At 46.6% G+C, this 26597-nt stretch overlaps 1 protein-coding gene and 1 long non-coding RNA gene across 5 annotated transcripts in view; both read right to left on the bottom strand.

Annotated features, from left to right (window-relative positions):
• The window catches only part of LOC111243765 (uncharacterized), a 59522-nt gene that overhangs the window by 5821 nt on the left and 27104 nt on the right, over window positions 1–26597 (bottom strand). Inside the window, exons 1-3 of one of the 4 annotated variants that reach the window (XR_015321623.1) lie at window positions 19873–21593; window positions 7927–8530; window positions 7189–7513 (exon numbers count right to left, since the gene is read on the bottom strand). Coding sequence is in view for 3 of the 4 variants with exons in the window: in XM_022789865.2 (XP_022645600.2) it covers window positions 7189–7513; window positions 7927–8530; window positions 19873–19933 (990 nt within the window). In the remaining variant the exon portion in view is untranslated. Of the gene's footprint in view, window positions 1–7188; window positions 7514–7926; window positions 8531–9439; window positions 14377–19872; window positions 21598–26597 lie in introns of those variants that run through there. The other 3 variants (XM_022789865.2, XM_086980674.1, XM_022789822.2) reach the window with 3 other exon arrangements.
• LOC147758524 (uncharacterized) lies at window positions 376–7166 on the bottom strand. Its single transcript, XR_015321690.1, has 3 exons — window positions 2808–7166; window positions 1566–1689; window positions 376–915 (listed from the first exon to the last, which is right to left on the bottom strand). It is a non-coding gene; the product is annotated as an uncharacterized LOC147758524 (long non-coding RNA).

The following is a 26597-nucleotide window of genomic DNA, read 5'->3' as shown; positions in this document are numbered from 1 at the left end:
ATATATATATATATATATATATATATATATATATATATATAATCTAACCCTACCCTCGCTAGGTTCCGAACATATCAATTTTGTTGCGAAAAAATTTACCGGTGAACAATAAACACAATGTAAAGCCTCCAGCAAACGATACGAGGCGTGATTACGTGTATCATACAAATTTATAGAACGTACGGGAATTCGAACAAATACCAAACTTTATACTAACTGAATAAATAATGAGCTCTTCCTTAGCAGGCGGCTTGAATTAGATAACACGACCTTAAGGTCTTGGTGTTTCGCTTAGTTTCTGTAACTGGAGCTCGAACAGAATATTGACTTTGCGCCTACGTGGCTCAGGTCAGCCTCTAATGGACGAAGCTGAGGGGAATGTTAGTGATAACGATAACATCAACTCAAGTCAGCACAACACTCTTTTTGCCTAAATTACTTTCAGAAATTACAACTTTCTTACGACTCTGTAAGGTGAAAGTTGTACGACCCACTATTTAGGATCGAATAATGAAATATGGGCAGAATTCTTTAGGCAGGCTGCTCAAGTACATTTACGACTTTTCGGGCTTTTCATGCCGAATAGTTATGGATATCCACGGTACCTAGCTGTTGAAACAGACATACCTTCTCTTTATATTTACGCAAGTATCAAACAAGCATCACAAGTTAGATTCAAACGCCAGAAGTTATTTTTCATGTATGAGGCTTCCTTTATTCTTACGCGAGCCTAATATATCATAATTATTCGGTCGATTCAAGTAACTTCGACTATATAAAGCGACGAATTAGAATTTTTCAACCGTCTGGTAAGTTCTCACTTACCTCTGGTTACGTTTGTTGTGCGCATATAGGCACACATTGGACTATTATGGGTCTTCATGCTAAAATACCTTTATTTTTTTTTAACAACAGCTGTCTTCCGGCGTCATTGTCAACAATAGGGTGTAATTAGGAAATGTTTATTGCCCCAATTTATTATTTCTAATCTTACACGATATATGGCCAGATCCCACGATGCTGGTTACAGCAATACACACAGTCTGTCCGTGGCATTTCTAACCAAAAAAGCTTTTAATATTTATTTATTTATTTCGTCCATTCGTAAACGATGAAAAATATATATATGAAGATCCATGTATATATATACATACAGAAAACGATTTACATTTTCCGATAACCTCCTGATCTGGCGAGATTAAAAATGTAGGTGCTTAACAGGTATAGCCATTATTTATTTAAACGATAAACTTAGATTATGCAGCTGCAATTTCTTTTCGTTTGAAAAGAGCTCGAATGCATAGTGAACTCTAGGTATCATATCTGATGTATTTGCCGCCGTACTCTATGGCTGATCGCTGCCCATTGACGGGCGAAATGTCGACGAGAGGCTCTGTTTTCTCGTGTTTAGCAAACTTTTAGCATACTCAAAAAAGCCAGAGGGAACATTAATAATAAGGAGAAAAATTAAAGGCGGTTACGTGCGAATTTCATACATAATGATTTGATCTCCTAGTATGCCTCTGGCGGTGACATGGGCTATAACTGGAAATAGCAAAAATTACCTGAGTACGCAAGCAGACACCGCAAAATGTCCTACTTCACTGAGTTGTCGGCTTATGGACCAGCAACCAAGACTAACACACGGCCTAGCTTTCGCAGCCTTTGATCGGGCATAATGTTCTCGTACTTTTCAACATCGTTAATTAGACTTTATCATATTTGCAAATCTTATATACTTGCCACATGTATACATAAATAAAATATCGGTGGATGTGTCACAGAGTTAAATATTCGATGACAACAAACACGCCAATCAATGTCGGTTCCTCTTCAAATATGTTGGGCTGATATTTTTAACGAGTATTAGTTATTTACGGGAATGTGACTATTCCTTCCCGATCTAACTCAGTGAGGTGCATCCGCACTACACCAGATAGTGCCTCAAAAGATCATTTTTTTCCTTCGGTTGAAACTTATTCATGTTCCTATTTGACGAAGGCAGCTTACTAAAGGCAATTGTAGCATGAAAGGAAGCGATTATCGTTCTACGAAGTGCCCTTCCTTTCTAATTATAGCTAATTAAAATATTGTTAACGTTTGTTTTATCTATCGACTATTGAGATCAATGCTAAGTCTTCGATCGCTAGTTGTAGAGAGTTTCATCAAATCAATATTGCCCTCATGATTGTTAATTGATTTACCGCAGTGTATTAGCACTAGGTACGGCAATACCTATTGCTTAAGTAGGAGAAAACCTTATAATTCGTTTGCATTATAAGGCTTGTATACCATTGAAAAACTGATAGCATTGTAAGACGTCAAGGTAGAAGGACAGATTTTGAGCTAGAACTAATAATTAGCAATAGGTCTCAGATTTATTTTCTTTATTCTATTCTAGCAATTGCTGAGGCTAAGCACCAGACTATTGGCAATCGTTCGCTGCAGTTTACCATCGTGCACTCGCCAAGTCATCATCATCATCATCATCGTACATAAAATGAAGCGTGCAACCCAATTAAGGTGTGCTTATAAGCCGGCTAGGTTAGATGGACGAGAACGAATCTCATCACCAACAACCGAGTCACTATGGAAACGGCTTTGGAATGAGTGATGATAAAGACCAGCTAGAAGCCGCCGCAGCCTGGCAATACCACAGCGTTAATAATGTTGAGACTAGCGTTAATTCCTTCACTGCTGCTGCTATTGCGAATGATGATGAGGATGCCGTGGTTGACTGCTCATCTTTGCAGCTGCTCAATTTTCTTGACTGACCAAACGGGAATGTCGTAGAACAGCACTACTACCTGTCGGCGTGTATGGTTCCAGCAGCAAAAATGCGTAACGGCTGGCTGGCTGGCCTGTGGCCCACGAGTACCATCAGCAGCACCAACGCTCAATTGCAATTATCAAGCGCAAAGAGGCGTGTTCCTGCTTGCTCTTCTGCTCGCCATCAGTTTCAGCATTAACAGCAGCGGCAGCGGGGCGACTTCTGCCAACAGCAGAAGTGTGCATTCTGTCCGCATCGCGTTATTACACTGCTCTAGCAGCCATTCACTATAACTAATCTAGCGTCGATGCCATGCCGCTGCTGGCGCTGTCGTCGTCGTCGTCGCCGCCGCCGCCGCCGCCACCATCGAAATCATTACCGTGGCAACCGCAGCAGTGCTTGCCACCAAAGTCACTGTCAGCGGTGCCGCTGCTTGTAATTACGGCTAAAATTGGGAGAGTAGCAGAGCGTTGTAGAGCGGTAGCCGGTAGTTGCCGACATAGTCGCGAGTAGCTTCCCAGCGTGCCCAACAGATGCTTGCTGTCGCCGACGAGTCGAGGCATCTAGGTGATGGGTTTGCTCTAGCAAGAGTTGCCATAGCAATAGCAGCTGCACAAGCGCGATCAACAGCAGCAACATCCAGGCAATAGCGCGCAACACTGGCTTCAGCAGCTACGGTGCCAACAGCAACGTCTTCGTCGTTATCATTGGTAGAAAAAATTTTTTGCACTATCGCATCACCGCTATGATAAAGCTACCATGGGTAGCTGCCACTGGCCCTACTACTACGATTAGATACAACCGCTGTTGATGCTGCGGCTGTGTGTCTACCGCTCATCTTCTTATATTAACTGCGGCGAACTAATTCGCCTCAGCGGCACTGGCACCATTTGACTTAATTTCACTCGGAACCGTCGAGGTGACGCAGACTCACTCCACTAAATGGATCGCTATTCCGTCGCAATAAAACCAAATAATCAGCGATATAGTTTAGCTAACTTCATCTATGCTAGCTCATGGGTTCATCATCATCATCATCGACGCTCACATAAACCTAAACTAGTACGCTTGCTTCTACTTTAGAAGAATTCTAGAATTTAATAATAATAATAATTCGATACTACTACTACTACTACTACTACTACTACTACTACTACTACTACTACGTACTACTACGTACTACTACGTACTACTACTACTACTACTACTACTACTACTACTACTACTACTACTACTACTACGTACTACTACTACTACGTACTACTACGTACTACTACTACTACTACGTACTACTACGTACTACTACTACTACTACTACTACTACGTACTACTACTACTACTACTGCTACTACTACTACTACTACGTACTACTACTACTACTACTACTACTACGTACTACTACGTACTGCTACTACTACTACTACTACTACTACTACGTACTACTACGTACTACTACTACTACTACTACTACGTACTACTACTACTACTACGTACTACTACTACTACTACGTACTACTACTACTACGTACTACTACGTACTACTACTACTACTACTACGTACTACCACCCCTCTCTCCGAAACGCGAGCCTATCGATAGCTAGCTTAGTAGCAAGCTAACTATCGATAGGCTCGCGCCAATTCAAATACACAGATTACGTAACTGAACTTATATTATTATGATTATAGGCATTTGTATAATTTAGAGAAAAAAAAAGCAACATTGATTGTATGTCGCGACCGCTCATGTATTAACTTCTCACGAAGAAACAAGATCAAATGATATTATTCAATATTTACGGATAGCTAGACGCCACGAGCTTTGTAGGCCAAAACGCTAGTACGGGATGATAAACTGTCGTGTATTAACTTTTAGAAAATATATTAAAAGTTAGACAAGCTTCTGAAGGATTTGCGAACTTTCACGAACTTGTCTATTTTTTCTGCACTAAGCACTGATATTTTTCAGCTACCTTTATGCAGATAAGACTTAACATCCTATCGAAGTATTTAGAACTTCATTTTCACAATATTACAATCTAAGTTTATTCCAGCCTATCTATTTGCAGTGAAAATCTTTTTGCAGACTTCAGCGGTTTCTGCACACTAGCAACCCAAAACGACCCTTCTCACAATAGGAGGAGTAAACATATGATAATAATCAAACAGTAAGAGAAAAAATATAATGATAAAATCTGACTAAACCCGACTATTTTGCATGAAACAAATTGTGTAAGAGTATATTCCACACTATGTAGTGGTATCATCAGTATCAACGACAAGCATCTAATAAAACGACCGGCCACCTGACTTATTCCTCTGGCTCTCTTGTCCGGACAGGAACAACAGCAACGTCATCAGCAACCAATAACGCCGTCGTGGATAGTAAGACTACCATATATATATAGTCTTACTACTATTAGAAGTAATGGCGCTCGTACTGGTTGCTAGGCAGAAGCAAGTTGTGCCAGTGAAGTAACGTTTTCCGAACTCGGCCGAAAGTTGCCGGCGATAGTGCGACGTCAATGGCGGCGGCAAAGGCAGCAACGGAGTAGCAGTACTCATCCGCGTCGACTCATGCGAGCGACTGTCGAACAAGCGGACAAGCCAGCAACTAGCGAAACGACCATCACCGAGCCAGCTCAGCTCAGTGACGCCACGATTCGGAACACCCCTGCGACCTTGGCAGCGCTTAAGAGCGTCTTGAGCGCGTGTACTGGAGTGAACGACGACTACAACAAAGCCGCCAGCCGCTATTCTGCAGTTGGTCTAGTGCTGTTAGTGGCGCCACGAGTACAGCCGTCGTAGCGTCTACCACGACCAGCAGCACCGATGAACCGACAACAACGACGACGACGACGACGACGACGACGGCTTCGACGAGAAAACGCTCCATCAAAACGACAACTCTTTCGCTGTGGTCGAGCTGCTACCACCCTCTTGCCGCATGCGGCTCACAGTTTGCCACCAACGTAGTCTTGAAAACGACACGATGTTAGCTGGCTGGCCGACTGGTTGGTGCTTTCTCTTTGGGGATAGACACAGTAAACGTACAAACTGGCCTGACTGAGCTAATGGCACCGTCACCTCTTCAGTTTCCCGTCTCTCTCGTATTGCTCGAGACAAACGCCGCCGAGACAGCCAACGCAGGGTGACAGGCGGCTAGCCAAAAGTCAGCTAGGCTGTCAGGCAACTAGGCCGAGCAACAACTCATTTTGCACAAATTTTCCCAGCGGCTTGGCTCGACCCGTTGAGCCGTTCACTTGGCTAGTTGCTGAACTGCCCCGTTCCAGCGCGCCCGTCCGCTCCAATCAACCTAGCACCACACACTAGAATCGGCTCCAAAAGTACATCAGCCCCACAGAGGATACGATCCGTTTTCTGAAAACGGCAAGAACAGCAGAAACCACAGCGGTAAAAGTCATACGGCGCCGCTGGTGCAGCTGCTGGTCCAACGTTGCCGCTGCCGTGGTTGTTTCAGTGGGGGCCAAATCGGCTGGCTGGCTGGCTGACTGACTGGCTGTTTGGTGTGCCTGCTTCAGTTCGATGCTGGTTGTTGTTATTGTCGCTGCCGCCGTCGTCGCCGCCGCCGCCGCCGCCGCCATCGCTTGAATCCGCCCGCTGACAAATTCACAATTCAGTTCGTGGTGGATAAAACAAGAACTTGGCATGGATCTCGTTTCGGCTGTTGTGTCAGCTTTGCCGGATGCGCATCTGAGCGCGCATATCCATTGAAAGAGCAGCTCTCTAACAACCTGTTAAGTACATATATATGTACATACATGAACGGCCACGCTCACACATCTTAGTATACTGGGTTTCGAGTAAGGTGGTACGTGTAGCGAAAAAAAGAAGAGATAGACTAATAGAAGGATACAATGTTCGACTATGATTAAAGTACGTTCGCCGGTAGTAACTAATGAATGGAATATCCATATATCTACGACGACGTTCGCTGTGCATCGAAAAGACCTCACACGCAAGGCGCTGACGGGAAATCGTATGGTCTTTCCTCTAAGTGAATATATAATAAATGGAGAGGGTTCGAGTCAAAAAGCCGTTGGCTGATAACGCCAGCGGCCATCATCGATTTTCGGATTCTATTGGAATATGCAGCATCAATTTTCCTTTTGCCTGAGCGTTGCATCATGGGATACTGCCTTTACCGAGCGTACGAAGTAATGACTTCGCTGCCTGTGTGCGAATTACCCGTCTACCGGACTCGTAACTAGTTGTACTAAAGAGAGCGCGCGGGACAATGTCCCACTGCGGATTTTGTTTGCTATCGGTCGCGTATCAGGTTAAATTCTATACTATATATGCGTATAAAATTATATCAAAGAACAGGGTGACAGTCAAGCAAAAAAGGCTAAAGGAAAATTTCCAGTGTATGTACCGTTTTCAGCTCATTGACACTCACCTTCCATCCGGAGCCTGCTTCCTTGTAGAAAGGGAAGTTGAGACAGATCCAATTGTAGATATCAGCAAGGGTCATCTTCTTCGTGGGGCTGCTATTAATGGCAAAGGATATGAGGGTACTGTATGAATATGGGGGTTTTCGCAAATGGCTGCCACCTCCGCCACCTGCGGTTCCACCCGTCGCCACGGATCCGTATGGGCTCCCGATACTTACTCCGGGACTTCCTGAACCAACCAAACCACTACCTGGCCGATATCCTGCTGACAATTCACTGTGCCGACCAAGCGCTCGTGCAGTGCTACGATCCTCGCTTAAAATGTGCGTTCTGTAAAAAAAAATAGTCGCAGTCGTTAGAACCTGACCCGATGCCGCAAAACCATTATCTATTCTTCAATGCTCTATATTTTAGTATTTAAAAAGTACGAAATTCTTAATACTCGTGCATAATTCCGCTAGAGCAGTATAATTAGTGCCGCGTTGCCGAAGTTAAAAAAATTTGGAACCCTTGAAGTCAACGGCATTTGGCGGTCAATTAAATAAGGTCTCTTAGAGAAAAACAGAATTACGCATTTAGTAAATTATGTCCAGAAGAGTTCCTTGCTAGTTTTTTTACTTGTTACTGTAGAAGCGCTTGTCTAATATTAGCTAAACCATGCTCGCTTTTATCAGTGCCACTGCATATCTCTAGACACGTGCATTTAGTCGTTCGCGTTGTTGTATTCAAGCATTTTCACTTACCTCGACGTGTCAAGATGATTAGATGACGGTGACATATCAATTCGGCCTCCGCCGCCGGCGTCGACAGGACCTTTAAGCGTTTCGAGATGACCACTTGCTGCGTCCTCGGATGAAGTTCTTCCGACTGGCCCGCTACTGTTGCTGTTGCTATTGCTATTGCTATCAATTGCTTTTGCTAGTAACCGACTGTTATTGTTGCTACCGGCGTTCGTCGTAAGATTCGTCGCTGCTGTACTCCGGTGGCTCAGGGAACTACTTCCGCTGCCAGCGCTGTTATTGTACAACGTATCGCTGGACGTGTTCCGACTGTAGTCGATACCGCCGCCCCCGTCGCCTCCTGCCCCGCGATGTCCGTCCGTGCTGCTGTTGCTGCTGTCTACACTTTCGAATGTACTGCCGTATGCTGCTGCTGGACTTGATACGCTTCGAAAGTCGCGGTAGTGTGTAGCGGGATTCCAAAGCGCTGGATTCTTCTGCCACTCTTTGTCGCCGACAATTTCGCGCGGCCCCGAGTACGGGTACCGATCATTTGCCCAATATCGAACATCCGCATGGGGCAGCGGTGAAGGACTCTGATTGGATGAAGACATTGGAGGCGTCAACTCTGTGAAGTAGCATAAGCATTAGATTGAAATAGCTACATGCTGGGTTATCATTATGTCATCTTTATTATTTTTATGCATATCATATTAGACGAACTAACCTGCCTTTCTCTCTAATATATGTATATATTTCTTGTTTGCATACCTTTTTCTAAGAATAAAGGTGTTTCTATTACCGGCAGCCATGTTTCTAGGTACCAGATATACCGAATAAAAAAAACAATACATTTCTTTTTAGAGGAAGAGGTGCCTATATTTAACGGCTATAAGGTTGTACACCGCTTAGCCTATAGGAAACTGACCGTCACACTGGCTATTTACGCAACCATAGTCTATGACAGCTCAATGTTAGTTAACGCAGATGTAGGTATTGCAACGATGCACAGACCGCGAATCCGCATTTGATGTTTACCTCGCCTTCATCAAGCAATAATAAATCCGCCGGTAGTTATAACCTAGTCAATAATCTACTATTGCAAATTCTGCTGCTCTTACTGTGGCGGGGTGACTGAAATTGTCGCTATGAGCAATGTCGTCGGTGATTTTTCATCACCAACATAAACCTGGTATCGGCCATCAGGACCGGACAATGCAAATCCTGAAGGGTGGGGGTATAGTTGAATGCTAGGGAATTTGAAGGAAACCCAGGTGGCGATTGAAGCTTGAAGGCACTGACACCTGCAGCGTGATGTTGATATGCTGGCGTGTAACAACATGCGGCTTTGAGCAAAAGGTACTGATTCCACTTGTTAGACACAGATAGTTGCGAACTCTTGTGGAAGAGAGCCTCTAAACCTTTGTATTAATAGCTATGTAACCAGGCTTCAATAACAATAATAAGGTCCGCCCTCTGTTATAGCAGGAAACGAATGTCTATTGTAGCTTTCAGGTGTTACTCGTGTTTTCAGTACCTGTCTCCAAGGCGCACACGAATGCTACGCTTTTGCATCACCCTTATGTCCTATATGCCTCATATTCTATACGCGTTCAAATCTCATTAGATTTTTCTAATGTCGTCTTCATTGGTTAGCTACTATCGAACATTCCTCGTTTCTGTTGCTTCCCTTTTTTGTAAGTTGATTCGTCAATGTTACTGCTGTTTGCGCCGCCATCCCGTCATCCACTGAAGCTGATACCGATCGTCGAAGCTGATGTAACCACCACATCAGCAACAGCAACGGATCGGCCAATGTTTACTCTATCGAAGCGGGTGAGCAGATTGGTCCATCTGTAGTGGCCAAATATCCGTGTTAATTAATCGTAATAGCGCGTCAACAGTTACAAAAATAAAGTGGTACAACGCAGGGCACCGCTCCATAGCGTGGCCATTTCACTGAAACGGCTCCAGAATACTGAAACACAGAGTATTTCGCCGGCGCTGCCCCTGAAGCTGGCCATGGCTGCGGTGTTTGCCTTTGTTATATAATGTAATAGATTCATTTGAATGTTAAGTCAACATCGGTTTGGCAGCTTTAGCGGCGGTGCAACGGCGCCGTCTCGACGGCCGCCAACATCATGAGCAGCGCCCGGACCGCGCCACGGATGACGCCATCTTCGGATTGCAGCGGACTGTAGGCAGTAGCTTATTTCGACTACTGCAGGGTCGGGCAAGCAGGATAGAACAGACGGACAGACAGACGGACAGACAGACAGACAGACAGACAGACAGTGTCACTTTGAAGAGCCAATGACTGTCGCAGCTCTAGCCACTGCCGTATTGGCCCCCAGGGGGCCAAAGCCGCAGGTTATAGGGCGCCAGCTGCAGTGAGACAAGACAGGCAAACCGACAAAGAGGAAATCAGACAAAAAAAGAAGAAGAAACATTTTCTAATGGCGCAAGAAAAGAAATGGAAAATAACGATATGTAATAGGCTCAGATTCACTGACGCCTTCTACAGCTGAACGCTGGACATTTTAAATCGAAAATTAAAATAAGTAAACCAGATTTGTATTTACGAAATCATTTAGTTGTCATAATGGCCGTGTCACTGCATTGGCAAGATCTCATAGCAAGTTAGAGTGAAATGATTTACCCACACGGGTCTTGAGTCTATATTACTATGATACAACGATTGCCGACAAAAATGTAAAAATCGCTGAATCTCTCGTTGAAGTAATCGCTTCGAGCTGAAAAAAATATTTTCAAATAAAAGAGACTTCAGAGTAGAGAAATGAGATTATTTGTGGTCGAAACGGGGTACGAAATTAGAAACGATACGACGCATTAGCCAGTGTTCAATGAACGTCACGCATATGGTATTACGTATCTTCGTGTGCTTCTCCATTACTCAATCAACAACTACATCGATGTTACTGTCTCTTACACTTGTCAACATACATTCTTACTAACCGTGCAATAAAGGGCCCAACTTGGGCTCAGCTGGTTACGCCATCTCTGAGGCTATGACCACTGACGCTTAATGAAGCTTAGATAGTATCAGATTATGCGAATATAGCTTTAGTTCGCCCGTTCACGTACATGACAATACCAAACTCTTTGTATATGTACGTAGCTAATATTTAAGCAAAAGTGCATATCGTAGTAATGATAATTATTAGCTCAATTATAATAAAATATCAAATTATGACTCATATTTTTCTCAAATTATCGTAATAGTAATATCAAATTCATTTTCAATATAGCCCTTGAGGTAAACAAATGCACTACACATATGAAATGTGTCAACCACATCGATATAGGGGCAATTAGCAAACTAAATTCCGCCTTAGGTTCCCCCTTGCATACCTATACATTTTATGAGATAATACGACTATATTAGCTCACAATACGAATGCATCTAACGGTTCTGTGAAGGAAACAGGAAAAACTAATGCCCACGACAACAAGTGTCGCTGTCGTCGGAGCCGCCATTGTTGTTGCTGGTGGCGCTGTTGCTGCCGCCGCTGCTGTTGAGCTTGTCGAGCAAAACTATTGTTCCCTTCCGACCGTAATTGACGCATCTGCCGCGGCACTGTTTGTTGCTGCCCGAAGAGTTGGCACATATCGAATCGTATATGGACACTAGTAGTTCGCCACCTATAACGATGATTATTATAAGAACTCATCATTACTTGCAGCCGTATTGCCAGCGAATACCGCAACAGCAGCGAAATGTTCTGATCGATCAAGCGAGCACAAGCAAACGGTTGGTCAGGCGTTGCTGACTGGCGAGCAAAAGCAACTGGACAAAAATCGACAGCATATACGTACATACGCAACGCAGCGAGCCCCTCTTTCTGGTGACGCCTGTGGCCCTGGCGTCGCTGTCAGCACTAGCTCTACGCGGCTCAAACCCTTCTTCTGTTCGATTCATATCACTGATTCGGCTGAAACGACTAGTAACGCGGTTAGTTCCACTTGCCGCTAGTGCGGTGTAGCATATGCCACTGTTGCTAGCTGGCTCTACGTTGATGCGTGATGATACCTTCCCGCGCGAGATCCGTTTTGAGATAGTGCCTTGTTGTATCGTTTATGCCATGTGCGGCGCTGGTTCGCGCGCGGATGTGCGACCAGACTCACCGGCTGACCAAGCATTGGCCGCCGTAACACCACTGTTGCGACGCTGTTATCTCGATCGGACGACGACGAAGGTTTGACTGGCCGCAGCGGACGCAGTCGAAATACCCAATACTTGACATCGACCGGACACCGTTCTGCCGACGAATCTGCTCCCCTCCAGCCTGGCCACGCGGCGTGGTCATACTACCATGCCAAGCAACGAGGGATTACTTCCCGCGACTTCGTTTTTGTCGCGCTTCATGGTCGGCCGAAGTGGCGCCGAAGACGTCGCACTGCCGCTTTGCCTAAGCGGATGCAGCCACTAGCAGAGCTCCGCCCGCCAATATACTATCACACATCCAATATACAAGGATATAGGCAATAAGCGACTGTCTGCGTATCGTCCAAACGGTCTGTGAGACATAGCAACATGCGGCGCTAGTCCTCGTGGTGACTATGCCAAGGCGTTAGTCACCGACACCATGTCGTCTAGTGCTGTCCACATTATGTCGTCGATACTCAGGGGGATACGCTGGATGCCGACATCACCTTCAGTATTTTACATTAGCTCCTTCTCTCTGTCCTGTCGGGGCAAATAATTGCGAGCGGTGACGGCTCCCAGTATATATAATCGTCAACAGCAAATACGGCTTTTTTTAGCAAGGGCCAAACAGATCTCGTTTCAGCAACCACAGCAGCATCGGTACCTTTTCATCGTTAAATATATGCTAAATATTAATTCGATGCGTTTTATCGGAATGCCAAGAAGCCTAGTTAACCCATTCTTATCAAGTCTCATCACGAAGCTAGCCGTTAAGCCACAGACAGTCTCCGCTTGATACCGCTGCTACTATTGACTCTCTCTCGCCGATAGTGAAAACGTCTAGTGGCGACTGTGATGGCTGCATGGCGTATTGTAGTCTTGTCGTTGATGGTGGACGTGATGGGGCAGCACCAGTCGCTGTCACCGAGCGAAGATCGGACAAGCGGAACTTTCTGGCTGGTTGTGCTGCGTGCAGACGTCGGCCACATATCCTGCCGTATGCTGCTCTGCTTAGCTGCCAGTGAGTATCTATGATCCGCCGTTTTTTTAGCAGCGTCGGGGAATCCAATTTTGTCGAGGAGAAGGGCCAGCCATTCAGGAGTCAGTGGTCAAATTGAGCTTTACCTCGCTCACTCGACTGCTCGTCCGCGCGAGCAGCACCTCACGGTACAGCAGCAGTAGCAGCAAATTCAGTAATCGACCAGTAGCAACAGCAGCTGGACTAGCAGTAACAAAGCGACCAGCGCCAGTAGGGCCAAGAATACAAGCCTGCTTCACTTTCTTTTTTGCTTCTCCGTCGTCTTCTCGTTGGTCCCAAACGGGGCAACGTAAGTCGAGCAATTGCTGCTCAGAGAACAGCGAACAGAGACGCCAACAGCCGTAAGCAGTCGCAACGGCATTAGAAGTCGTAACCATCTAGTACGAACGTATACGTGTATGTACAGAGCTGGTTGAAGCGGTTGCTCCTCGAGGAATGATGCTTTTCGCCGTAACCACATACTTCGCTTCGTTGTTTCTTCGTTTTCGTTCAACATAGCTAGCTGCTCGTAGTTCGCCTGGTTTCGTGGCTCTTACTGCGCGCCGTGAGCGGCCCTGGTGTACGCCAGTCGACACGGCCCCTACCAGCCCTGGCGAAGTATGCGCGAAAAGTGGAAGGCGCAGATCCATCGGGCCGAAAGAAGAATTCGACAACGTTAGAAGCGGCGGCAGCGATGGCGCCAGCAGACCCAGGACAGCCCGATGGCTAGTAGTGCCAAACTGGCCCGCGTTTGTATTATTATTCTACGTACTGGAACTGCACTCGCCTGGGCCCTACGCCGGTTGTTTCAGGAGCAACAGGGACGCCAGTAGTGATGGGTCTGTTGCCGAAACTATTGAGATCGTTGAGTTGAAAGGGGTATGGGCGGCAGCAGCAGCGGCGACCTTAGGCCATTCAAGAAGCCCATCAATCTAATGCGCGAGCTCGATCCACCGGCCGGCCGATGAGGACTGAGCGGCTTGTGCTGTGATGCTACGACAGAGATAGGAAGGCCGGAGGGCAGACAAAGAAGGCTAGCGCCAGCTTGTCTAGCACACGGCGACGAAGTAAACTGAATAGATAGAACATCGGACATCTGACGTCGTTCTGTCCCTTCGAATATTTTGATGCTAGTGAAAAAGGCGACGGAGTCGACAAAAAAGAGCGCTCTTTTACTCACCAGCAGCCATCACCGCTGGTTGGCTAGCTGGCTGGCGGTATTTTCTTCGTATCGTTGAGGGAAACGAAGGACTAATACATGCGTTCCTCCTTCTCCTTTTGTTCTTTCTCATCGTCGAATCGGACGAAGTAGAGGAGCACGAGAGTGCGAAGAATGAAATACATTTATGAAGCCCATTCAGAAAACTGTAGTATAATTTTTCTACGGAACGGAACAGGAAACTTTTAGCTAGTTTGCGCATCTTGCTGCAGGTCTGTTCAGCCACGCGGTAATAGGCGATAGGTCTTTGCTATACTCAGCTAGAGCAATCGCGTACTAAACCGGCTACGCCTAGACGCCTTTATCTAGATATTGAGTATTCTGCATATCGATAAAAATTTACTCATGTGCGCTCTTTCAAAAGGCTCGCAAAACATATACCATATGAAACCACTGCTAAATGAATCTATACGTAACGAGTTTGACTAAAACTCATTATCTTCTAGTTGATCCGGCATGAATTGATTCCCTGAGCCACCCATCGATGCAAATAGATAAACAACGATCCGCTGATATATATATATACACCTTAAATTCTCAGATGTAATAGAATAAGAGAGGATCGCCAGACAACGTCACAAGTCTACCGTTCAATAGATAGTGACTACATTGTTTGAATATTAGATAGAGATCACAGACTAGCGTAATGATCATCAGCAACAAAGCGAACTGAAGCGTGAAACGGGAAGACAATCGCCAGCAGCAGCAGCAGACGAAACCCGTCGTCACATTTTAGCCGGTGATCATTGCTCAATACATCTCTAGCTTTTTCAGACTCCCAAAGCCCGCCGCAAAGACGCACAGCTGTCAGATTTCAACGCCATATACTGGGGCTGCACTGCTTAACTGTACAACGGGCTTTCATAGCTGTCACCGCGACTACGAACCCCCTTGGCTACTATGGTCTGGCGGTTGACTGGCTACTAATGGGGTAGAGCCAGACCTCAACACTGGCGCTGCTACCGGTGCGGATGCTTTCGTCTTCATGCAACGGCGAAACAAGCGACTTCCGCGGCGGCGGTGACAGCAGCGGGGCGGGGAGGGGGTGAAGTGACTTTCGGCCGGCATTGGAAAGGCGATGTATGAGCTGGTCTTACCAACATAGCAGTAGCGGCATGCCTCGATGCTCTACCCCGACGCCATCTTGTACTGGCTTTGCGGAGGGGTCGACAACAACGACATCAGCGGTACGGACGTTTTGCTGTTGTCGTCGGCGCTACGTCGTATACAATCGTCTTTCTTTTTCTGAGTGATTATCTGGAGGGCATGGCGCGGCAGCCCATAGGCGATAACGCGCCGATAAGAAGATAAGGAGGCAACGGGTTACAGCTCCTCGCCGTGAAACTGAGACGCTGGTGTTGCCTGCTGTTAACTGCAGACGGCAGGGCCGTCTGCACGGCTGGAACCACAACGACGACGACCCATGCTTGTTGGTCCATGCTTAAAAGTGTCGCCGTGACCCCGAATGAGGGAAGAGTCATGTCGTGTGATCGCTGCAGTCGAGGTTGAGAAAACAACGACAGCTAGCGTCAACTGACACGGCCGCGAGGAACAGCGGCGGCAGCGGTAACTGCATTGAAACGCCGGCTAGAAAGGTAACTGGCTTGCCGCCAAGCCAAAGGGCTACCCAATCATGCGTACAGCCGATTTCCTGCTATATATGCATTTTGATAATCAGACAGAGGGCGCGAGAGAGAGAAAATCAACAAAGCACGGCGAAGCCATTGGATATGTTATAGGAGACGATAGTGACGGGGACCGGAGCCATGGTCGTGGCATAACCCCAGTAGCGCGTACTAGTCCATCTATGATCGGACTAAACTGGCCATGGTTCGATAGTTTTCTCTATATATGTGTAGTTTACTTGCTTGATAACCTGGCTTGCCGACTTGCCGGCCGAAAATATCAACAGCAGTACTCGCATCGTATGCACCGCGTTACCGGCTGTCTAGAGGGAAGAATCAAATAGCACGGTACAAGACGGCTCAGCCCTATGGAACCTCCCGCCGCCCGGATGTTGGAATGTGGCCGCAGTTAGTCGCCGCATCTCGTCCTAATAGAAGAGGAACTGTCCTAACAAAATCCCGAAAGAACTGACGGCCCAAAACCGATCGTTTATATACGCCAATATATTAGATAAACTATTATACGATTGTATAGTGAATGAATATGAACTGACATACATGAAGGTTGTTGCATTGTTTTAGCGATTGCAGACCCAGTTCATCGTCATCCAGTATAATGTATTATTATAACATATTATACGGTAGTGGGAGTTGTAATATAACTGCTGATGTGGTAAATCTTCCGACGTTATATATTTGTTTTTCAACTGTTGCTATTATGCCACGATCTCAAACGCCGTGTGATCACTGACCTGAAAATAATTTCAGTTTAATATTTTTCAGTGTATCACAGTTCAGAGGGTGGATTCTGTTTCATCGTCGTCATCATCATCTTACGTCCTGCAGTTCGGCCGCGAAGGCATAGCCGAAGTATACCACATTCTGACGCATGTCCTAACGAGGATTAGATACACTTTTACCGACACTGACATGGCCTGGCCGCCCCGTTAATGGTGTATTCACGAAAATTTATCGCGGCAGCAGATTGCGTTGCGTGTCATTGTCGTTGTTGGCAGCGGCAGCTGCGGCGTGAGCGTCCGCAGCGATACTAGTTGAGACCGGCGATCGGCATACTACCCGAGCAAGCCAGCGTCAAAGGAGCACTGTGCTACACCGTCATATCCGAGAAAAAATGTCGTAGAGGTGTAAGCGGCTTCTACCGATATCCGCGCGACAAAGGAATCTACCATCAACTGCACCAACAGCATGAATGCGCCAGAGCGGAGGATTCTGGCCTTCTCCTTTTTTCTGCGGCTATGTAACGTCCGCGCATCTCGAACAGTCTTCGACCGTTTACTTAGTGTACTCGCCTCGCTCATTCTCGGTATTTGGCATGAGTTGAGGTACTGACAAAAGATTAGGACCGAAGCAAAAGACGTAGTGCGAGGCTGCCGTAGCCGCCTGGTCATGACACTATAACTTAAGCTCCAGGTCAGCTAAGCGAGTGGCCGACTTCGCTTTCCGAACGAAACAGTCAGTGACGTTCGCATAAGTATTATAGTACTCTGCCTGATGGGGACATTCTGTTGAGCACCAAATCGGTCTATTTTAGCGAGCACGACTGCCTGCCTGCCTACCTCTGACGTCGCTGTTCTCGATTTGGTCGATTACGGCGATGATAACAAAACTGTTGTTATATTACTGTTGTCAGCGGCCGCAGCAGCTTAACCCAGCTCTTTCGTCTTTAGTGCCATTTACCAAACACTGACGGCGGTATTCACTGACAGCGGTCGTTCAGTTTTTCGTTTCGATGCTTTGAAGGGCTGTATTTTCGTTTAAATGCTCCTTCGTTTCACCATATCTTTCTTTCCTTCTTCGGTTTTCTACCGTTGCGCTCGGAAACCTTCACCCTTTTCACCCGGTTCCAGTCCATCTAAAATTTCAATACCAATTGCAACCCTCTGCCTAGCTGGGATAGTCGAAAAAGAAGCCTGGAAAAGGACGTCGTTTTCTGATTCTTCTCTCTTGGGCCTTTTCTTCTACCCCTTTTTTCTCTATCATCATCATCATCGGTTTTTCTTTCCTCTCATTTTTCTAGTCGTGTTGCCAACGAGCAACCTCTCCCCCTCGATCTAAGACCGATGGCGATAGTTCAACGGTCTCCATCAATAAATACTCAGTGTTTAGTCGTTACAATGTTGGTATTTATCGTGAGCGACGTTCGCGGAGACAACGACGTCTCAAAAAAAACCGTCCACATAGACTATTATAGTTTAGTTCGATACGGAGCACGTAGCGGTCCAACCAGTTTCAAGTCTTGAAGCACTTCAGATGAGCATCAGTGTCAGTAGCAGCAGCGTTTATTGCCACGGCCATCTAGCGCTGTCCTAGAGAGCCAGCACAGCAAGTCGATCTTAGTGCGCCCCACGAGCGGCGGATTCGCATCATGATGGTAATGTATTGTCACAGGCCGTTGCATCGCCTCGCTGTGATGCGTGCACAGAAACCTGTCTTCGAAGCAGGCAGGTGCTAGCGACCGTTCGTGCCGACGGGGCGGCAGACGATCGAATGACCGACCCCATAGTCAACAACAGTATCACCACCTGCATCCCCCCGCCCGCCGTCACCTCGGCCGCCGTTCGCCTGATGGTGTTTTTGACATTTACCTGCGCTGTGGTTCTGCTGTGGCTGCTATGCACTGAGTATTGGTCGAATGCCTGTTTCTTGATGTATCAGGAACTCTAACAATGGCACTAGCGCCAGAATCGCTCGTATTCCGAGTGTCCAGAAGCGCTACCTTCTGGCAGCAGCAGCAGCAGCAGCAGCAAAAAGTTCGCATGCGGCACACATTGACATCGACACTGAGAATCTCGAGTATCTGAAGACCAGTGGAATCAGAGGCGATGGCGTAGCCGGGCGTGGATTTGCCATCAACATTTCTAGCTGCTGATAGCGTCATAGTCCTTTTGCTAGTACAACTGCTATTTCGTAGACCGCATTAGACGACCATCCATTTCCTCCCAATAGTCCCAACGGAGCGGCGTTCCATTTGATATTCCATTCTAGGCTTTACGACAATGTTAAAAAAACGTCAACAACAACAACAGCAGCAGCAGCAGCAGCTTCGACCGCGTCAGCGTTTTTGGCTCAAGCACTGGCAGCATTACAGTGATGTAGCAGTTTACCCACTGACGGCGGTGTGATCAAATCGTATCCTAATGCCGTGCGAACTTAGCGGTGTAGCCTGCTGGTTAAACGGCGACCAAGATCGCCAGCGCTGTACATAATCATCAGTGACCGATGATGGCGATGCGACGGCCATCAGATTGACTGCGTGAGTGAGTTAAAAATGGTGCTATTCTCACCAGGCGATGCTGAACCGCGTAGTTCACTACAAAACAATTGAAAGTTACTTGCGAGGACGATACGGCAGATTTACTTATCATTATTATCGTCAGCATGACCGACAAGCGCGAAACGAAGTACGACATATTTCAGCATATATATACATCTTTCATGGAAAACGGCAGCGGAAGGGAGCGGTAATGACGCAGAGGTATTAAAAATTGCTTCCAAATTATACCATATAACGATAAATTATATCATATATATATATATATATATAGTGTTAAAAAAAAGCAGAATAATCTACATCATTTCTAAGTTGGTTGGTCGAGTGGATAGACACACGAACTAAGGGACAAAAAATCAAGATGCGCATAGGCAATAAAGCGAATAAACAACAATCAAGCAGCGCGTTCATAAGTCGATACCGCCGCTAGTTCCCAAGGTATCTAACATTTAGGCCTCACAGAGCACTATGGTTCGAACAGTAACTTAAAGGCAGCGTACGCTCGGCACAACCAGCACTAATACAACAACAACTAGGAGCGGTAGCACCCCAAGTGACGTGCGTTTCGCAGTGTTACCGTCGAGCCAGCATCCCCCGTCTTCCCAACGCAACTGTTTCGACAAGTACTTTTAACCGCCATTTTGATACCTTTCTCGGCGCAATCACGTTCCTTTACCGCCGTCGCTACCGCCATTATCAACAGCAACATTACCGCGGGCAGCAGCTGTTGAAGCCGTAGACTTTCGCTTTTGGTGGCCCTTCGCGTTCATCAGACGTCGCAACAGTCAGTCGTTGTCGACTTACGCAGTCCTCCCTGCTCCCGCTCGTTGATCAGATCACTATGCAACCGTTGCTGACAGACCACCGTTCTAATGAATCAGCGTCAACAAAATTGACAGGAAACAGTTCTTATTGACAAACGTTGTTCCGGCCTGTCCCGTTCCTATCCGTCCTATTTGTATCTAATGTTACTAAATGCTGAACAACCCTTTACAGCTGGTGTGGATATAACCACGGTAAATGCGGCCTTTCGGTTGCCCTCTTCGTCGACAGCAATGGCCAGCACGGATAGTCGTCACTATCCGAGTATCATCATCACTAGACTACCTATCGTGTGTATTATAACAAACTAATAGCTGGCATAAAGCTAGCTTGTTGTCGACGGCCGCAGTAGCAGAAAAATCTAAGTATGCCCGCTTGGACAGACAGTAGTCGACACAGGCAGTAGATATGGACGAAAGGGCAAAGTGATTGGGGCTGCGGTGTCGGCGGTTGCGGTGATAACGGCTGGGGGTAAAACAGCGACAGCAATCGGCCTACCCAAGGTAGCCACCTCGACTGGCCGCGACCCCAGCAAAGTTCAGCAGTAGCAGATAGCTAATTAGCTACTGTTCAGGTTAGTGGCAGCTTATCTGTCTGATAATAGATAGCGCGGTTTAATAATAAGAGTAAGTGACGCAGGGAATGTTTTGCGAACTTCTACATGGCCAATTACAACAACAGTCGTGTCGGTGATCGTAAATATTTCACTCAAAACAAAGTTAAGCTAAAACTTCGAGCTGTCCTGTCGGATATACATTTTGAAAAACGAGCATACTATGCGAGACGAACGTTAAGAGGATATATCCATACACCCCCACATATGGCGCGCGAACAACGGTAGAATTGTTGCATGGTACTTTCACGGTGCAATAATCGCCTAATTGCAGCCTCAGCGTTCATCAGTGGCGGTCGATAAACATCTTCAATGAAAGCTGATGAGCTTATCGTTGGAAATTAGATCGGTCACAGAAGGGATTTATTTAGCCGCTCGAGCGTGCGTACCCGTCGATCCTATGACCCTAACCTAACGAATACTAGGCGTCCAAGTCGTCGCTTTGTTTCCAGATAGCCGAAAAACAATAATATTATTGATTGTCAGTAGCATGTGCTGCGGAACACAATCGCGATCCTAAGCCAGATATGTACGTTTCTGTGCGCAAGCGCGTGTCTGTGTCTACCTGCAACAACGTCCGCTATTGCTGTTTTACGTAGATGTCTCGTCGCACCGCCCTTGTCTACGGCCTCTTCGATTTCATTAAGGACGCCACTGTGGTCGATGCTGCCGTCCTTATAGCTAAGTGTTTCAGCTACTTCTGTGTGTACTTGTGCATGACGTCGTTTATGGCTTCGACGATTATTATTTATTTATTTGTATCTATTTACGTAGACGGATGGGTGAACGCGCAAATCGACAAATGGACCACCGCCAAAGAATGTTGACCAAACACATAGAAACCCCGCAGTGTAAACGACCATTGATGCTCAAATATGTACTAATACATCATGGCCGCTCACAACATACACAGAGACGTGCGCTCGCGCGGATGAGCGAGCGAGCAGGCCAAAGAACGGCCGAGCGAACACAGGAACGAATATCGGGACGAAATTTAACAACGGCATCAGCACGAACGCAGTAACCCAAAGATGTCTTACATAAATGCATGGACTCACGTCAGCGCGTTACATTACTAGCACGACAAGCTGGTTGGCAGACTGGCTGGCTGGAGAAGCAATACGATGCCACAAAAAGCAGCAACGATACTTTAGTAAGGCAAGAGGGCAGAAAATCGTCTCTCGCGCACGTCGTGGGACCTTTCACTTTTTCTAACCGTTAATTGTCAAGCGTCGCGTTTGCTTTTTCCTCTCGTTCGCTCAGACGCTTTTTCAGCAGGGAAGTAAATGCTGTATGTATAAAACCGATACTGTGATGATGGCAAGACAATGAAAATAAGCTAGAAAAAATATAGTTCAGCTTGGTCGTCTATGTAGCACGCTAATGGGAAAGGCACTAATGAAGCCATAGGTGCGTTTAATATTTTTGCCACTTTACCACTTAGGCCTTCTGACCAGGGCAACTTAGGTTATTCTACTGTTCGTGTCTAGTAGAGGCACCACAGAATGTACTAGCAAAAACGAGGAGACACTCAGAGCAGGTCGAATGAATCATTCATTTAGTGAATTTTCCAAGCGGATTTCGGAGAGAAGAACTGCAGAACTGCACGGTTTAGCAAGCGACATAGTAAAGAGGCTATGTCGTTTACATAATCACCATACCAAATGAGTAGTAAAAATCATAGTTTTATCACTTCTAGATAGACAAATGGAGTCGCTCGCCACATGCGCAATATCAGGAACGAGTCTGACCTGCTCCTTTTTTAAGTTACTGACATGTATCGTGCATGCAAATACAATAATAATACACTGTTTTTTTACAAGTGACGGGGTACCAGGATGGGCAGAGTTCATGGATAAAAAAGAACGCGTCACAGGGCTGATGTAAACTGATCGAAGAATTCCGACATTTTGCGCTATAATGAAACATACTGAAGCTTTAAGCAAATAGATACTCGTTGGCCAATAAAAGGGCGTTCGGCACCGGTAGATTTAGTATATGCTTACCAGTCAACTTATGTACACAGTTAGCTATGGCTGTACTAAATTGTAAAGAGGGGCAGGGCACTTGTCGCACACCTCGTCAAACATACAATCAGTAGCAGTCCGATAAAATGCATTTACTCATTACCATTATTAGTACTAAATAAATTGAATTACTAGTGTTAGCTGTCGAATATAGTCCTATAATGTATTGTGTCTATCGGTGGTAGGTTAACGCTACTGCCAGACGTTGACGTTTCTAGTACTATCTACCATACATTTACCGGATGCAGCGACCTGTATATAGTGGCTAAAAGCCGCATTTTTTAACGGGGAGTTTTCCTTTATCGTGTGCTTAATGTCATCACCACAGTGATCGCCGTTGCCATCGCGTTACGCGCATGGTGATCAGGCCACCGGCCAGTCTGGGCAGCGCGCGCGGCACCAGCCGTAGCTGTGGGGGTGGTGGCGGCTAGACTGAAGAGGCAACGACGACAACGTCAGCATCTCTTTCCGATGCGGCCTAACAACTGTCATTGCGACCGTCGTTCTCGACTGTTGGTTGTTGATGTTGATCTGCGCTAGTGATGGACTTCCGCGACTGGGTCCTGAACCGGTGAGAAAAGGACGGATAGGATAGGCAGACTTGCAACAGCTCCACTATGTATAATCGCTCTAGCATAGTTGGTTTGGGTAGAAAGAAGCCTGGCCGCTTCTACAGCGTTCGCTGTTGCTGCCGCTGTTGCTCTTGGTGTTAGTACCACAGTCAACGTTTCGACGCCGCGGGACTATAGCTAACCAGGGCTAACTAGATCTAGCCCGTGCGGTCTTCCCGCTTCTGTCGTCGCTGCGACCATCCTGCTTTTCACTGCGCTGCACATCTATCGTCGTGAAAGCAACCGTTCATCCGATTGTCCAACGTTACCTGTCGGCCTGCCCGCGCGAAAATAGGCAACCGTGGCGGTAGAAGTATCAGGACCTTGTAGAGCTGCTATATATATACATATATATATATATATACATATATATATATATATATATATATATATATATATATAGACAGCGGTGCGCATAGTTAATGATGTCGTTTCGACACCTAACTACACTTACCTATTTATATATCTATGTATGTAGTATAGTGATGGTGGCCGCAACAGGGGCAGGTGACGGAGGCGGCAGTAATCTTCGTCGTGGCGACGACGATGGTTGTGTTTGCGCCGGCGCCAGCGCGCCGCCGCTGTTGTGCTAGAAGACGTCAGACAAATGGGGCGGACGGGTGGTTGGGCTGAACTGGGCCGGGCTACCGATGGACGGAGGAATGGATGGATCACAGCAACGCGACGATGTGTGCAACGCGATGCGTGTGGAGGTCTTAACATTTCTCTTCCAGCCAGCGGCGCCAAGTAAGCAGCGTCGGCTAACAAAACCAGCGTGTTGGCCTGCTGCCACTACAAATCACGAAGGAGGTATGAACAACAACAGCGGCAGCTACAGACAAGAAGAAGGAGATGGGCATAGCGCGACTGAGTGCCACAATTAAACTAGTCAACACAATTTACCGGCCAAAGCGGCTGACGGCGGTAGCACACCGAGCGTCGCGATAGTGGTGCCGCAAAAGTTATCTGCCGAGGATGCGGCCACTGCCGCTGCATGCTCCGATGCGACTAGAAACGGTGGCAAGAAATATGGCAGCGGCAGCAGCATTAGGGAAGGAAAAGCCGGAGGAATTGCAGGACTCCAAGCAAGCGATCAAGTAACGCTACCGGTGATGCCACTTCTGCTGGTGCTACTAAATGTATCCTAACTCCGACTCTAGGGGAACTCTTAACCCTACCGATTACGAAAGGACATATATATGGAAAGAGAAAACACGTAGTGCAGCAAACAATATACCGAAGGCTTGAAAATCTGATAAGAGATAAGCACGCACTGAGAGAGCTGAGTACAAACGCGCTAAGACACACATACAGACTGACCGGTCCTCATATGATGTAGCGTTTCGCTCGGAAGACAGACAAGCGTCCCGCCTTGCGCGTGAAGCAGCAAGAAAAATTAGCAGCCAGCTATCCGCTAGTAATTAGTTAGTGGTAAAATCTTCTACCGGTGCCATTATTACTATTACTCTAAGCAAAAAGAAGATGAGATGAAGCAGAAAGAATAACTCCTCAAGTGAAGTAATTAAAGCGTCGAGTTAAAGCAGCGCTACGTAGGTCACGTGAGATGTGAAGAAAACTGAAAACGAGTTACTAACGTATCGTGCCTATAGTGAATACTTCGAGTGAGAAAAAATGACGTGGTATATATGAGATATTATGTATAATGATAGTGGCGCTGAAGAACGAGAGAACCATATTAGGTGTTAATTTTTATCGTGTTTATTATCATTTACTACAAGACTGTCGCTTTCGCTACTGCTTTTATTGAGTCATATATAGCAAAATCATATAATCAGCTCCAATTTATAACTATAGATTTTTTCTTTCTTTGGAGAATCCTCATATGAAATCATCACATATCAAGAAGGTTACCACTCACCGGCCACTGGGCATCAGCACCGATGTAGCGTCGCCACGCTTGCTTGCCTACGTAGCCGATCAATAATGAGCAGAAATTAGAGTACGGCAGAGGTATCTGACAGCAACAGCTGAAACACCAACAGGTAATAACGATACCAGGATTATCCAGAGCGATATTAGCAAGACGGCTCGCTCAAGTCGAAGGCGTCTCACTCGCAGCCGGTCATCAGCACCTACACCGTCGCTACCTCGAACGCTATTCAATTGAAACGTTGTCACCATCATTGCCATCTGAGGCTCAATTCATCATTGTTCCACCACGATCATACCCTGCGTGGCTAGTTGAATTGTATCTGGCCAAACTGAGGCTGACGGAGGTGGTAACTCTGCCGTTACTCCTATTCTAAGCCTCGTTTATCATCGTCATCGGCTTGCTTGTGCGTCTCTGAGAACGACTCGTCCATAATAGTCAGTTGTTCGTTTACCGATGCAGAGCAGATAAGCTCTACTCTTTGCTCTAAACCGGACTTTCGCAGACGCAAACGACGACTCATCTGCCGATTTGGTACAGTTACAACAGCAGTAGCATGAAGACGGCGACCACGTACGTTGGCCAGACTTTAACTCAGCTTAGTTTAGCAGTAGTGGCGTGAGCTGCGTATAGCGCCTGAATCGCGTCAACCGGTCTACTTAGTCGGCGCCCCTCTGACGGTCAGCACGCAGGTTAAGTGACGCTTACTCATAGTCGCTCAGGCCCGTCGATCTGTTGGTATTTACTGTTAGCTCGTTAAGTGGTCGGAGTACTAGAACCAGCAGCCAGTGTTGCTTCCGCTGACGGTCGGTCAGCCGCTGAGTACCAACTGACTTGATCAAACTGCCATAGGCAGGCTAACATTCTATATGATACAGCTGAATCCGATTCCACCGGCCTCTGATCCTACTACTGCTACCCCGTACGCCTTAACCATTTGTGCGCCACCCATTGCTTCCACTTTCCCATTGCAGCGGCGGCAGGACCAAGCACTTTGGAAGTTCGATCGGATGTACAACGACGCGAAGGACAAGCGGAACTTATATCCACCTCGTCCGTGAGCCCTGGGAGATCGGTTTTCGCGCATATTCGTCGGAAGGAGCGGCAGGAGCAACGAAAGTAGGACACCAGGACGACAAAAAAATTCACATCACGAAAGAACAATGAAGTCGACAAAATGGATGCAGAGAACGAAGGTAAATAAAGACGAGGAGAAGCGTCATATTAGTTGGTCGTTGGTCCTATCAGCTTGATAGCGTGATACTTTATTTAGGCATTTGGTCAGCAAGAAACGAAAAATCGACGCAGAACGAACGCACCGCTAAATCAATATGTCGGTTGCTGGCTACTATGGCCGCCACACGACCAGCACGCTTACAACTACTACAGCGAAAAGAACCGTCAGTTCC

This window comes from Varroa destructor, unplaced genomic scaffold, assembly GCF_002443255.2.
Source record: "Varroa destructor unplaced genomic scaffold, Vdes_3.0 BEIS01000001.1, whole genome shotgun sequence".
In the NCBI taxonomy this organism is placed as follows: Eukaryota; Metazoa; Arthropoda; class Arachnida; order Mesostigmata; family Varroidae; genus Varroa; species Varroa destructor.
The sequence above is the reverse complement of the archived record's forward strand: the minus strand, read 5'-3'. Positions and strand labels throughout refer to the sequence as shown.